At 39.7% G+C, this 15,900-nt stretch overlaps 1 protein-coding gene across 1 annotated transcript; it reads left to right on the top strand.

The window, feature by feature from the left end:
* Positions 1 to 27: 27 nt before the first annotated feature.
* Positions 28 to 15,086, top strand: LOC135468527 (DNA replication licensing factor mcm5-like). The gene is made up of 16 exons (XM_064746826.1): positions 28 to 217; positions 4,675 to 4,801; positions 5,139 to 5,267; positions 5,535 to 5,707; positions 6,227 to 6,382; positions 6,737 to 6,821; positions 7,700 to 7,956; positions 8,338 to 8,449; positions 8,871 to 8,939; positions 9,205 to 9,345; positions 10,154 to 10,330; positions 10,620 to 10,735; positions 11,613 to 11,741; positions 12,073 to 12,215; positions 13,623 to 13,750; positions 14,528 to 15,086. The coding sequence occupies exons 1-16, from the start codon at positions 63 to 65 to the stop codon at positions 14,627 to 14,629; spliced, it is 2,199 nt and encodes a 732-aa protein (XP_064602896.1). The 5' UTR covers positions 28 to 62; the 3' UTR covers positions 14,630 to 15,086.
* Positions 15,087 to 15,900: the final 814 nt, after the last annotated feature.

Here is a 15,900-nt window from a genome sequence, read left to right as displayed (position 1 = left end):
AACACGTGAACAAGTACAACAAAGTAAATTGCGGGAAACAACGATATATTCTGACAGCCAAGATGTCTGGTTTTGACGATGTTGGTGTTTTCTTTTCTGATAATTTTGGGTCCGAAGATCACCCTGATGAAAGTCAGATTAACAGACAGCAAGTGAAGAAACGGTTCAAGGATTTCATTCGTCAGTTTCACGAGGGAAACTTTTCCTACATTTACAGGTAATTTGGTTGCATGACAAACCGTACCACAACAACATTGATACCGTAAGCTGGGGTGAATTCGGACGATTTTTTTAGTCTTTTCTTTCTGTGCTTCAGAATATCTGATATAATAAGGACTTTTTCTTCTTATCAGTTTGCATTTAATATATGGGTTCAGCCAGCATTAGTACAAGTCTTAAATGTATAAGAGTCTGCGATTTTTTTTTGTTTGATAGTTGTCCGAATTCCCCCCACAGGAGGTGGTGACTTCGGACATTTACTTTACATCAACACATAAACGAGATAAGCGAACCAAAGTGTTGGTTTCGGACTTTAATTAGGTTTTTAAAAAATACAAATTTTAACTTAAACATCTCAGGATGTTTGAAAAGTTATAAATGCACGTGTTTTGCTTAACAATGAAACAAATTTGAGAAACCGCAATCACGTTTACACCATTTGGGAGCATAATTTTACAGTTTAAAAACAAAAGCTTTGCAACACACAGTTCAAATACGGAACAGAACGTCTCTAGAATTCCTTTTGTTGACTATGGGATCCATTCACTGGCGTCAACCGCAAATTTGAGCAGACCTCTTCGCAGTGTTTGTGGTTGATTAAGTGCTCCAACTATTTGGTTGAAATCCACTAATGCACAGTCTTCTTCTTTGGGGTGAACAAATTACATTTGTCTGCAGACCTTTTCTTCTTAGAAAAGAAACCTCAAGATCCCCATCTGAATAATACACGGTGTCGATCCTTAACGGTGTAACTCCTTAATTGACTTCACGTTAACCACGCCAGTTAGTCCAGTCCTTCCACTGCTTCGCTGAGCATTTCCCGATGACGAGGTTCCCTGGACACCTTCTGTTTCTATATTATTGCAATGGCTGCTAACCCCTTTATCGGAATCTTCACCTTCTGTGCTCTCAGACGACGCTTCTGTAGATTCCTCTACTCCTGAACTTGTTTCCTCGGAGTCACTAGTTTCACCGTTGTCATCATCATTGTGGGATAAATCCTCTGAAGAAACACTTTTTCCCGGCTCAACACGAAGACGCTTTGCTCGTTTCATTGGCTGTTGACAATCTGCACCACGCATGTCTTTCAACAACGCTATTAATGCGCCATCCACTCCATGGCCTCCTGCTCCTTCAGGAGTTTTCTCGGTTTCCCTGGGAATCCTATCAAGAACAGGGGTTGGGTCGTGAGGGACAATGCCGCACTTTTTAAACCCAGATTTTACATTTTTGCTCTGAGTGGTAGATAATTTCTCTGAAAGTTCATGAAGTAGCCGTGGGAATACATCTTTTGGAATGGAAGTGCATCGTCGTCCTTCGCCGCTGATTTTCCACTTGTCCAATATTTGGCGCCAAAATATTTTCATTGGTCTGAAAAATGCAACATCCAAGGGCTGAGTAAGATGGGTTAAGTTTGGGGGAAGAAACACAAAGGCTATGTCATGTTCTTGGCACTTTTCAATTACATACGGCGACAAATGGCTGCTAAAATTGTCAACAATCAATACTTTCCTGCCGTTCAAGCGCCTCATGTAAGGAAGAATGACATTGGAAAACCAGTCTTCGAAGTAAACTTGGTCAAACCAACCACTTAGACTGCGATTGAAACGACATCGTTCCGGACCTCCAGTTGTCCAGGTGTCATAAAGATGCTTGGATCTGTATACAACGTAGTACGGGAGAACTGTACCGTCCGCCGCTGCAGCAATCATGAGAGAGGTAGCGGATTTTGAAAAATTTTGAACTCTTTCAGGGTATCTGCTACCTCTTTTCACAACAATTTTCTTTCGGCTGGGGTCGTTGGTCAAATTTGTCTCATCGTAGTTTACAATGTGACTGGGCGGAACATCTTGGGTTTCTTTCTCCAGGTTGTTAAAGTAGGTAGTTAAAACTTCTTCGCCAATTTCTGCTCTGGCCAATTTTATATTTTGTGAATTTCTTTCCGAAAGTTGCTTCTGGTGCCTTTTCATAAATCCTTTAGCCCACTCAGGCCCAGGTATATTGTTCCTGAAGGCCCTCACTGTTTTGCCACGCCGATCTAGGTAGGATTTAACAAAAAGTCTCAGATCCATTAAAGTTAGTGGAAACCCCCATTTACCACACAGTATTAGGCGATCAGTGAGTAAATTTTCCTCTTCAAGAGACAAAGCTGGTTGACCTCCCTGCTTACCAAGATGACGTCCGCTTACATGATCTTGGAGAGTAGAGCGTTTAACATTATACTGAGCTGCAGCTTTTCTAACAGACAATTTGCCGTCTTTTACAGCTTTAACAGCCTTTTCGAGCTTGTCGGGAAGAGATGTATTCATGGCACGACCACCAACCACTTTCTTATATTTCCTTGGCATGTTTTTGTGTGTCCGAATCCACCCCAAAAGTTGTCCGAATACACCCCTAACCGCCAAAGAAAACAAGACAGGGTGATATTATTTCCCTTTAACGGAAAGAATTATTGCGCTTGCTTAATATAGTTGTTATATTGAATACTTCAATAAAATGACTTATAAAAAATCGCCTGATACAAGGTTAAGTTTTGTGGTTAAAGATATCGAGAGAAAGTTTACAAAAGTTTGAATGGAGACCGATTTTGCACACCTACCTTGGAACACGGCCCTGCGACACTAAACGTATGTATAACAGATACCGATGGTCTATGGAAAACTACCAATGCATATATGGGGTGCTCGAAGTGCAAAAAATATACACAGTGTAAGTTGCAACAATAACGATACTATTCTATACTTTTATTGGCTCACTGTCTGAATTCACCACGTTGTCCGAAGTCACCCCAATTTACGGTACTGACTAAATGGCTTTTAAAGTTTTCAGTTTGGACCTACGTCTTTGACTGCGTGTTTTTCTTTCTCCACATTCCTTGAACTTTTATTTAATTATTATTTTTTTTTTTTTTTTTTTCTCTTTGTATTCACTATATAGGTTGCCAGTCTTGGATCTGTGCAACTCAGGAATTCAGAGAAAGTCAGTTCAAATATTTGGATCAGTAGGCTATCAAACCATAAGAGCACGTGCGGTAGGCCATACCCTTCGTGTCTAAGTAACTTCGGGAGATTTTAAGTTCTGGTTGCTGTCACGTGGTAAAATGAGGCTAATTCATTGGGGAAACGGCTTTTCAGAATGAACCTCTTTGAACGGGTTCGTTGACTACTAAAAGAATCAACCTAGTCGTTACAAAAAGCTGAGGCAGCATTTGAGGAGTGCTGCGAGTTCACGCCGGTATGGATATAGCGGCGAATATTTCCACTTTTGCTTACACTAGTCCAATATAGCAGACTGCATTTAAACTCCCGTAAACTTGTTTTCTGAAGACTCGGCTGGACTGGTTGACCATAGTGTCAGTATATTGTGACTGGGTGAGGTGTCATGTCTGGTGTCTTTGTCAGGACATTTCAGTAGCAGCAGCACTTTGACAGCATGGACTCACCCTGCCACAAGAAGACATGGTATACGTACTTGCACATAATAACCCCATAATAACCCCTTGCTTATATGACTGGAAAATAGTTAAGTACATACATAAAACCCTAAGCATTCTTTCATTCATTCCAGTAGAGCAAGCCCATATACTTGCACAATATCTTTAGCTAACCATACTGAACTACATTACCATCATCGACAGTGACACTTTTTGATGCTCAGTTTCTAAGTTAATTCAAAGGCTAGGTGAGCTCGCCCTATGTCGAGCTTAGATTCACTTTCATGTGATCCCTCATTGAAAATTTCACTGATAATTACAACTCCAACTCATCCACATATTTGGTACACACTGATTCCCTAAGTCATCCGAAGTGTACATGGTAGAGACATCAAAGCAGGCATTGGTAAGTCATCTTTTAACAGCAATCCAGCTGTTTAAACTTTTGAATTGAGCAAGTCAAACAGTCTCCATGGTGCCTTGAATTCAAACCTCCTTAAAGTACAAGCAAAGCAGTGTTCCATCTGGCTGTTTAAAAGATAGACTGTTGACCTAAAATAATCCAATGGCTTGAGTACCCTTATAATACTAGGTAATCAAAAACAGCAATAATTGTCAATGTAAATTCCTGAGGGAAGATTGTTATGATTTTCCTGTTTGTCAAGGCTTTCGAGCCACTTAAATACGTTTTTAAAAGGAACATTTGCTGGGACAATCTATATTTCCCACAGTTTTTTTTATTTCCCAAAATGCTTTTATTCCCTTGGCTATATAGAATAAAGATTTATTCTCTTCGTGAAACAAAATATTTATTTTGTGTGACATAATATAGACATGAAAAAGACAAATAGAAATTCTCCCAGTTCCTGTGGATCATACCAGATCCGGTATCCTGCTTGTAATCAAGATAAAAATCCAGTACTTCACATCATACTATCTACATGATCATTATTGATGCATTTTGCCTTGTATTGTTTCGTCATTTGTCTATTGTAAACATCATGGTTGTTTTGATGTTTCAGAGATCAGCTGAAGAGACATTATAACCTGGGACAATATTGGCTGGAAATTACACTTGAAGATCTGAGCAGTTTTGATGAAAACCTTGCCGAAAAGTTACTCAAAGTACCCACAGAGCATTTGCCATTGGTGGGTCATTAAAATCTGTAGTCTTCATGAAGCTGTACATGTATTACATCTATGATTCAGGACATATCTAAAAATGGGGATAAGATATTTTGCCATGGGAGAAGTGGTTCTGTGATGGGGTGGGCCAGATCCAACTTCCAAGGTTATTTGTTCCATCCTCTTTACCCTGGTAAATGCCAGTTACTTCTTGTAAATTAAATTTCTAAGGAGACGCGTTTTATTGGTAACATCGAAAACTCTGAACTGAATGTGTTATCAGCACTGTTGAATGTGGGCATCAAAATACTAATTGAACAAAGCCAGTTATGATTATCTTGAGAACATTTAACTTTTACAGTTTGAAGATGCTGCAAAGGAAGTCGCTGATGAAATCACTCAGCCACGACCAGAGGGCGAGGAGGAAGTGCAGGATATCCAGGTCATGTTGTCGTCGGCAGCTAATCCATGTGGCATCAGGAATCTCAAGGTGGGCAAATAGTCTCATTAGAGTGATCTCCCTTGAAAAAGATTACTTCTGATCAAGCAGTCATGCTCTTGGAGGAGATTGATGCGAGTCCCTCCCAATTTAGAAATGGCGGTTCATGATTTTTTTTGCAGAATGTTAGTTTTTTCTCATACTCTCACGTTTTCTCTCACTTCCTGTTAGGTTTCAGTGGGATTTCACATAAAATATCTGAACTGTATCCTATTTTCCTCTGAAATGCTACATGACAAACGTTCCCTATGTTTGCAGTCCAATGAAATGTCAAGACTTGTGAAGATCCCCGGTATTGTGATAGCCGCCTCAGCAATTCGTGCCAAGGCGACCCGTCTGTCCATCCAGTGCAGAAGTTGCCGAAATATGATCAACAACATCCCAGTGAAGCCTGGTCTGGAGGGATACCCACTACCCAGGAAGTGTAACACGTATGTTTAGTTGTCTGTAAAAAATGGTGTGTGGAATTTACAGTGTTACAGGGGTAGTCAGAGTAATTTCCCTTTGTGGCTGGATGTTGCCGGTTTGCGTCATTGTAGGGTCAGTCTGTTCATTTGAACATATTTAGGTATATACAATAATAATTAAAAGTAAAGAGAAACATTTACTTTAATCAATTTATTATTGTTCTCTAATGGAGTTGTGTGTTTCAAAAAAATGTAGGATCAGTATGTTCAACTAAAAATACATGTATATCAGCATGAACAGTAGTTGTTAAAAAAACAAAGTAGTTCAGAGAAACAATTGCATCAACCATTTTATTAAGTGTTCTGCAGTGGCATTGTGTGTCATAAAAAAGCATGGTAATATATTTATTATTCCTATTGGAAATTGACCAGTACTTTTTTTGTATACATAAACTGCCCTGGTGTAAGATAAGCTGGTAGCCCCAGATGGGTTGAAGTACAGATTAGAAATGCTTTCATCACCTGATCGGTGAACTGTTTCAGTGAGCAAGCAGGCCGGCCCAAATGCCCCGTGGATCCATACTTCATAATCCCAGACAAATGTCGCTGCGTGGATTTCCAGACCCTCAAGCTACAGGAAACGCCCGAGGATGTGCCCAATGGGGAACTCCCTCGCCACATGCAGCTCTTCTGTGACAGGTCAGCTGTGTAAAATCGACAATGTCGCCTATTTCTAAATGTCGTTTGGTTTCTATTTTTTTCATAGCTGAAAATGCTTTCCCGCCTTTTCCCCTTCACTCCCCAATTCTGCCACTGACCATATTGACTTCAATATGCATGTGTAGCCTACAATTTTTTGGCAAAGATCCTAAAGACCAACAAACGCTAATTTGTGCATCGTTTCTTGTTGAAGACTGGTAGTTGACTCAACTTATAAACTGATTTGTTCTCTGAGTGAAATATTGTTGAATGTGACATTAAACCCTAGTCAATGAAATAAGCAGCGTTTTCACCTGCATCCTGTCTTAACGTGAACGATGTATTCCACTACAGATACCTGTGTGAAAAGGCTGTACCAGGGAACAGAGTCACTGTCATGGGCATTTATTCCATCAAGAAAACTGCTAAACCCACCAAGGTATGTGAAGGTTTGCCTGTTTTTGTGATGTCTGGTTGGGTGATGCATTTCCATGGTACATTAATTTTGTGGTCTTTGGAAGAGGAAATTTGATTGTTCATTTGCTTGTATGAAAGAATTATAAGGATAAATTACCCCAGATTAAACAGAGAAATTGGGCGAATTTGTATCAGGATGAAACATTTTTTTTTTAACTCTTTGTCTGCCAGACAGAATATAATCTCACTATAGTCCGTTCTAGTGGCTACTTCCTCTAGTGAAGCTAAATAGATTCGAAGTTCCAGCCTTCCTTCCAGCCCTTATGATGACCCCTGTTTAAATGAATGGGCAAAAACCTTCGTAGCTATGAGAATTGTTGTTTCAGTGCACAAAAAGTGGAAAAGCAAATGCAGCTTCTCAGAGTATGGTAGCAAGAATTGGACCAATAGCAGCTGGGTTAAAACTATTTTGTTCGGATCTAGATAGTATCTAGAGCAGGTTCTAGATTTGATTTAGTGAAATGAGAAGAAGTACTCTCAACATGCACCTAAATAAACACCATGATAAAGAAAGCAAACAGTTTGGTGTAGTTTTTTCTGTGCTTGACATTCATCACCAACTTGCTCATTTTGCTTGATTCTGAGAATTCTCTTAAAAAAGGTGTTTTCAGAAGTTAAGATGATAGCCTACTGAAAGAAATGTACAATTCGGCACTATAAGAATATCTAATCTCTGCCTTATTTGCCTTCAAAAAATGCATTTTTTTAAAGCTTACTTTGAGGGCAATCAAGTCTTATTCTGAATGTAAAGAAGACACTATCTCAGTGACTGGTGTATCTTTGACTGGCAAAATCTGTAATTGTTCCAGTCTTCTACCACAATGCATAACTATTTCTCAGAGTTCCGCCAGAGATAAAGTCAATGTGGGAATCCGTCTGCCGTACTTCCGTGTAGTGGGCATTCAGGTGGACACGGAAGGGGCGGGGCGAAGCACAGGAACACCTGTCACTCCGTTAGAGGAAGATGAATTCCAACGTCTGGCTGCCACACCAAATATCTTTGAGACGATAGCCAAGAGTGTGGCGCCCTCAATTTTTGGAAGCATAGACATTAAGAAAGCCATAGCTTGCCTTCTGTTTGGTGGATCAAGGAAAAGGTGGGTGTCACTTTTGCTTACGTGTAGAATACAGTACTTTGTAAATTTGTCAGAAATGTGTACAGAAGTGTAAGCAGTACAAAGTTCAAGAACTCCAAGACATGGAGCTATTCTCAGTTTGTTGCTTTAAAGACATCGGCTTAAGAACAGATGGTAAATGTTTACAGATAATGAGGTTCTTGTGAATTTTTGTTATATCAACATCAGATGGTTTTGGATGTACACTAAGTCATAAGTCGTTTGACTTCCGATGTGAGATGGCAGCACATCTCAATGATCAGCTGTGTATGTTATCCTTTAGTACTTTTCTAATCAGCCGATTTGTGTTCCTTCTAAGTCTGATGCACTGTTTTCATGTCAAATGTTATATTTGTGTAACAGATTGCCTGACGGCCTGTGTCGTCGTGGGGATATCAACCTCCTGTTGCTAGGGGACCCAGGTACAGCTAAGAGTCAGCTGCTGAAGTTTGTGGAACGATGTTCTCCTATTGGGGTAAGGACTTCTTACAAACCATAGTTTCAAGCAAAGTTTGGTGGGGGTGGTTGAGGGGTTTTGAAAAAAATCTGTAAGGTAACCTGTGGCTGCAGTGAAAAGCATGTCAACCACTGCTTTAAATTTTCTATCTCTAAGGCGATTTCCATAAAGTTAATGTTTGAGAGCATAGTAGCTATGGTATTTGTAATATCAAATATGTCATGTCACTGACGTAGCATTTAAATCATTTGTCAGGAGATCATTTGATTCTGTTTATGAAATGACTTATGAGATTAAAGTATTGGAACTCCTGGAAAACGAAAGCGAAATTCTGTTCAGGAATGACAAAGTAATACATAATCGTTGTTTTGACAGATTCATGGACGCATTTATGGAATAGAATTGGGATAAATATGTGGATATGTGTTAATGTTTTCAGGTGTATACATCGGGTAAAGGAAGCAGTGCTGCTGGGTTAACAGCGTCCGTCATTAGGGACCCAGCCTCGGTGAGTTTACACCCAGGTCCAAGCTGATTAAAAGCAGTGTACTCCAATCTGAATTTGAACGGTTCGGCTGTATTAACATGTGGAGTAAAAAAACACGAACCTGTTAGAACGTTGACAAAACATAACAGTAAACAACAAAATGTGGACTTAAAAAAGCCAGTAAAAATTTAGTGTGATTGTATTTTAAGAATCCTATTAGTGAACAAGATAAATTGTACAGCTGAATAGAAGACAAAGGTATATTTTTCTTTTGTCTTGACTTCAGCGTAATTTCATCATGGAGGGAGGAGCTATGGTGCTGGCAGATGGGGGTGTGGTTTGCATTGATGAGTTTGACAAAATGAGAGAGGATGACAGGGTGGCCATTCATGAGGCAATGGAGCAGCAGACCATCTCTATAGCTAAGGTAAGCCATGCGTTACAGGATAAGCAGGGGAGAGATTGAGAGTAGTACTACTGGTGTGGGGGAACAAGATTTGCCGTGGAGGCGGAAAGGACTGGGATTCTGTTACCTCTACTAAAAACCAGACCACTGCTCTATAGGTGAAATGTCGTGAGGTATGTTGTTAAACTCCAATTAAATAAATAACAATTGAATGGTACAAAAAAAGGGGACAAATCATGTACAGTATAGTCACACGTTTGATATGTGTAAAAAAACAGTTACTGAAAACCTGTGAAGTGGCATTCTGTTTCAAAGTTTATTGTCTGCATTTGTAACTTGAATGCACGTGCAGAAAACAATGCAAGTAAATATATTAACTGTTAAAAGATGGAGTTCATGCAGTCCTGGAGAATCCTTGAAAGTCATGGAATTGGAAATTAAAATTTTTCTCCTGTAAATTGATTAAAAGGACCAAAAAAAAATCTGTTTACAGATGGCTAGTTTTTGGTTTAGGAATTTGACATTTGAGAGAAGAAATGGATTAATTTGTTGATGAAATGTCATTAATGCACGAAGCACTGCAAAATATAAGTATGTCACTAAATGGTCAAATGTCCGCCAGAAAGGGTCATTGAATGGTAATGACAGTCCTGGAAAATTTATGTACCATTGGCCTTTTGTCAGCTGGTTTCTCCGGTGTGTGGTTAGGTGGCAGAACATGCAAACATATGACTCTTCATGTGAAAAATTTTCCGAAACATGACACATAATATAACCCCAAAAGAAAATGTGCTTTCTGTTAATGAACCAAATCACTGCTTGTTTTCAGGCTGGGATCACAACAACCTTGAACTCGCGCTGCTCTGTACTGGCTGCAGCCAACAGTGTGTTTGGGAGGTGGGACGACACCAAGGGAGAAGAGAACATAGACTTTATGCCAACCATTTTGTCTCGTTTTGACATGATTTTCATCGTCAAAGATGAGCATGATGAAAAAAGGGACACAGTAAGTATTTAGTCGAAATGATAAGTCTGTTATCAGTGTTAAGACAAGTAATTTATCAGGTAACATCTGTTACCTGGTTTGTGTGTAAAGCTTTTGTGTCATGTTTTCTAAATGGAAAATACATACAGAAATTTGCCAGTTATCTTGCACATACCTATACACCACTCTTCACAGCATTTCGAAAATACTTTGGCGGCCAGATTTTGACAAGTGATGAAAAGCCCTCACGCAGTACATGTATATGTGAGTTTGCAATGATGAATCCTCATGACTTGTTTGCTCTCTTCAGGTACTGGCCAAGCATGTAATGAATGTCCATTTAAACTCCCTGCAAACAACAGAAGAGCCAGCTGAAGGGGAACTTGGCCTGAACTTACTGAAAAAATTCATTGCCTACGTTAGAGGGTAAGAATTATGAAAAACTTATATGTATATATATATTTTTTTTTTGTCTGAACTTTTCAAAATTGAATGCAGATTAGTATTATTAATTACATGGTTTCTGTGATACACATGTAGGATGCGGAAATATGAGGGTTGTGATGCCATATATTTCCTTATTCTGTCACTTTGTAAAAATGTAGATAATTTGTCCTGCTAAAGACCCATGAATTTAGTGCAGAATAATGACATACAGGAATGACTTCGGCAATGTGACCATTGTTTTCACAACTGAACAAACCGGCACTAATAGCACGGTAGAGCATTTTCTTCGGGAGGTGGTAGATCCAGGGTCAGTCCTGGGTTGAGTCACACCTAGGACCTTAAAAGAGGAAGTTGTAAGTTCCTCACTTGGCGTTCAGTGCAGATAGTTCAAGGACTGGTTGACCCATATCAGTATAATGGCTTGGGTGGGGTGCCTTACTTGCCTTAAGTAAGGCATCTCAGTGAAACAGCACTAGATGAAAGAGCAGTGGAATTCCTTCCTGCAACATGGAGGCACATTACATGCACCATAAGGATTCCTTCGTTGTCATATGACTGAAAAATAGTTAAGTACGACGTGAAACCCCAAGCACTCACTCACTTTTGAACAAAGGGGAATAACCCAGTCAGCCAACATGTGACATCGGCTACAGGATATGGGAATATACGCATCCCCTGACTTTCTGTCCAATAAAAAGTGGAATATTTTGTTTTTTGCGGCATAAATGACCTTACTAGTGCTAATGTGGATGTTTGGATGCTTCGTTATATTTTCTACTTGCTCAGTAAAATAATAGATGGTCTTGGTTGATTTACTTATAAAATCTTCACTTTGTATCACTATCTTCTGTTACAGAAAATGTGGACCTAGACTGTCTGCAGAGGCTGCTGAGAAGTTAAAGAATCGCTACGTCTTGATGAGAAACGGAGCCGGGGAGTATGAGCGTGAGACAGGGAAGAAAGTCAGCATCCCTATTACTGTCAGGTGGGGCTGCCTGTACTCATCAGTCTTTTATTCTGGTGAAGCCAACTTGCTTTTAAATTTTACTGTGGAATACTGTCAAATATGGCAAAGCAGCTGTGGAGAAAAAGATTCACAGAATGTTGCATTGAGATTTATCTGAGTTATCACAAGAGTTGTCTCCTTTGCATATTGGTACTTTGATACAGCCCATAACATGCTTAGTGTGCTATTTGGTACCAGGGTACAACTAGTGTTAAGTTTTCATAGTTCTGACCTTGAAGCCTGTCAGTTGGATCAAACATCGTTAATTTGTGTTTGAATCATGTGATTATTTCTGTGTTTTCTCTTGTAGACAACTGGAAGCCATCATTCGTATTTCTGAGTCTCTCGCCAAAATGAGGCTGGCCCCATTCGCCACAGAGGCTGATGTGGATGAAGCACTTCGTCTGTTTCAGGTGTCCACACTTGATGCAGCAACCTCCGGAAATTTGGCAGGTATGCCGAGATGTTCAGTTTCAAGGATATCCTTGCCTCGATATGATAAAATACTACCAAGATGTCAAATACCCTAGTGTACTAAAATGTAATCTGTCTTGTGTTCCCAGTACAGCGACCTTTCTGTTCTCAGAGCCATTAAAAAGCTTCAAATACAACAACATTCGGATGACAGAAGTGAACCTGGATTTTCTGTCCTCCATATGATTTACATACAAAAGTAACCTTTTAAATATCAACACAGGAAGATCCCTCAATGTTAATCAAGTGACAGAAGCGAGAGGTGCAATGTTTATGTTCTTGTTCCCAGAACATTAAAGTGAACAAAAAGTCAGCCACTAAAGCTGAATTAATAATAAAGCAGTTTGCCAGAAATTTTCTGAAATATTTAAAGAATTTATCAACAGAATAAATAGCAAACAATCGTCAGTACCTAGCCACTCATTTGGTGACGCCATTTTGCCATATTAAAACTATCAGGGGTGACGTCACAAAACCTAGGAGCTCCCCCATACCATCGGTATTAAACAATGTGACAAATAGAAAATGCTAACAAAAATGCCTGATACCCAACCAAAGAGTATCGGCTCTGTTACTTGTTCAAAGGGCCGATGTTTCTTTTAGCTTGGCGATCTTCATGAGAGCAAGCGTCATGTTTTAGTGGTCCTGTATGTCCTTGTCCTGCATGGGTGTAAGCATTTGGCTTACCTGGCTGTACCGACCTCAGGGAATTTACCAAACATAGCAGGACCTTCTGATTGATAGCAGACTTTTGCATTCAGATTTTGGTAATATCACAATATTTTTCTTCAAGCAACGGCTCTCTCAAGGCGGTTTCCTTGCCCGCCCACCGACCCAGGCAAGTTACTGCAGTATCCTGGCAAACATGTACGCATTGTCACATGGTTGTGGGTTTCCCCCGAGCTGTGCCTTGCTCTCTCCCACCGTAATGCTGGCTGTCGTTATTTAAGTGAAATATTCTTGAGTAGGGCATAAAACACCAATGAAATATGTTTAGATTTAAGTTATAGTACTGTCTGAAAAGAGATGAAGAGTGCATGGCGAAACAAGTGGAAAATCAGATAAAAATATCTAGTATGGGGATATGCTGCAGCTGGTGTAAATGTTGAAAGCAATGTAAGAAACAATATGAAGTTAATGTGTCTGGTGTTAGCAGGTGGTGATATTGCCACATACTATCAAACATTGATGATAGGTGTCATTTTACCAGGTTTTGATGTCTCCTGCTGTCAGATGCCTGGTATTATCAAATGTTGATCGTCTGTCTGCTGTTATCAGATGTTGATATGTCTCGTGTTACCAGGTGTTGATCGTCTGCCTGGTATTATCAGATGTCGATCGTCTGTTTGCTGTTATCAGATGTTAATGCTCTGTAATATTTTACAGGTGCTGAGGGTTTCACCACTGAAGAAGATCAGGAGATGATTAGCCGGATAGAGAAACAGCTGAAGAGAAGGTTTGTGATCGGCTCTCAAGTCTCGGAACACGCCATTGTCCAGGACTTCCTGCGTCAGGTGAGAATGGGTCTTTGAGAATGTGATTTTAAGTGGATCTGCTGTTGTGTTTTTGGTCTTTTTTCTGATTTCTTGTTGTAGATTGGGAATATGATCATTGGTGCTTCACCACAAATTGATTTATTTATTTATTTGGTTGGTGTTTTATGCTGTACTCAAGAATATTTCACTTATACGACGGCGGCCAACATTATGGTGGGTGGAAACCGGGCAGAGCCCGGAAGAAACCCACGACCATCCGCAGGTTGTTGGCAGACCTTCCCACATACGGCCGGAGAGGAAGCCAGCATGAGCTGGACTTGAACTCGCAGCGACTGCATTGGTGAGAGACTGCTGGGTCATTTCGCTGTGCTAGCGCCCTAACCAACTGAGCCACGGAGGCCCCACCACAAATTGATGGCCTCAGAAGAAAAGTATTGAATTTAATGGGACATTGCCTTTTTTTTTTCTGTTAGAAAACAGTAATGTTTAAAGCAGCCGTACGTGGGAAGGTCTGTCAGCAACCTGCGGATGATCGTGGGTTTGCCCCGAGCTCTGCCCTGTTTCCTCCCACCATAATGCTGGCCGCCATCATATATGTGAAATATTCTTGAGTACGACGTAAAACACCAGTGAAATGAATGAATAAATATGAATGCAGCCTTTTAAAGCTATAAAGACGTATCCTGGTTCTCAGGTAAAAAAATTGTATTATTCCTTTAAAAAAATCCAGTAGAGCTTTTTTAATGGTATTTGCAATACGCTAGTAGCTATATATTCGTGATCTTTGCTTTTCAGAAATATCCTGAGCGAGCAATCTTCAAAGTTATTCACTTTATGTTGAGAAGGGGTGAGATTCAGCACAGGATGCAGAGAAAAATGTTATACAGAGTGAAATAAGGACAGTGCTGTGTGGAGATATGATGCATTCTTAGGAAATAAATACGACATTTTTACAAAGTAAACAACCAACTTTCCAGCGACTTATATGTATATTTTAGCTGAATAAACCCTGTTTTAGATGACTTCCTTTGTATGGACTGACTGATCCATCTTGTACAAGATTTGGAAATCTCTTTCTTGGGAATGGCGGTAGATATCAAGTAGTGCATGACTAAACAGTTGTAATCAGGGATTTCTCATACGCTGGGAACTATGTGGCAGTCGTGGTGTACTAGCTTAACAAATTCACGTGGGAATAAGGGATGAACTAGATGTACACAGGGGAGCATGTGACAATTTGTACATAGTGCAAGCTTAACGCTTTCAGTGACACATTTTTGTAGAGAAGTAATTTGTATCGTTCATTATATCATATGCCATAGAAACGATAATTGGATCGGTAAATTAAATTCTAGCTAGGTTTATTTGAAGTGTTTGTTGTTTTCATTTCTCTGATACATGGATAATAGGCTAGGACAAGGGTGGCCATAAAATTATTATGGTTTTGTCATTTTCCGAGGGACATATTCTAATTGTCAGCTTAATAAAATGGTAGAGGTCATCTTCGGTGGCCTAATGGTTAGAGCGTTTGCCTCGAAGTCTGGAGACCCGAGTGGGGTCATACCAAAAAATGGTACTTATTGCAACGTGATAAGCCAAGAATTGTATACATACCTATAAAGAGAAGATCAGGTTTAGATACGGGGTAAATGGTTTACCGAAGTCGCACATGCACGTGTATCTTTCGCCTAGAGCATTTCTCGCGTCTTTTCAACTGCTTCTCTTTGCCTCGCGGTCTAAATACATTTTCTTTGTTTTGTAGTGATTTGTGTTGAACGTTATTTTGGGAATTGGTCTTACGAGTATTCAACTGGAACGTCCATTTTGTTTTAGGACTGGTATTTGAAATTTTGGCACCTAGATTCAGAACGTGTTACCATAACAGTATACGCTTGTGCAAATTTCCGTACGCTGTATAAACGGCTACCAGTAGACAGTTTCGCGTAAAGAGATGCAGGGATTTAAATGAAATTTTAAAAATAACTTAACCCTAAATTTTTGGGCAAGCACCAGTCCACAAGCTTACTTATCCATAGGCTAATGTGTTACAAGATTTCTATTTCTGTTAGAGAGTAATTCAACAAAAACGTCACAGAATTCGGCAGTAACTAACTACATCCGCTTGCTTCTACAACTACAATGATTACAATTAATGACAAACTAATTGA

The sequence above is a fragment of the Liolophura sinensis genome, chromosome 6 (genome assembly GCF_032854445.1).
Source record: "Liolophura sinensis isolate JHLJ2023 chromosome 6, CUHK_Ljap_v2, whole genome shotgun sequence".
NCBI lineage: Eukaryota > Metazoa > Mollusca > Polyplacophora > Chitonida > Chitonidae > Liolophura > Liolophura sinensis.
Note: the sequence above shows the minus strand (reverse complement) of the source record. Positions and strands in the feature narration are given on the sequence as shown.

Coding starts and splice junctions, on each gene's coding strand:
- LOC135468527 (XM_064746826.1), top strand. CDS start 63: ATGTCTGGTTTTGACGATGTTGGTGTTTTCTTTTCTGATAATTTTGGG. Junction 7,957..8,337: donor TTTGGTGGATCAAGGAAAAG/GTGGGTGTCACT, acceptor TTTGTGTAACAG/ATTGCCTGACGGCCTGTGTC. Junction 13,751..14,527: donor TCCAGGACTTCCTGCGTCAG/GTGAGAATGGGT, acceptor TTTGCTTTTCAG/AAATATCCTGAGCGAGCAAT.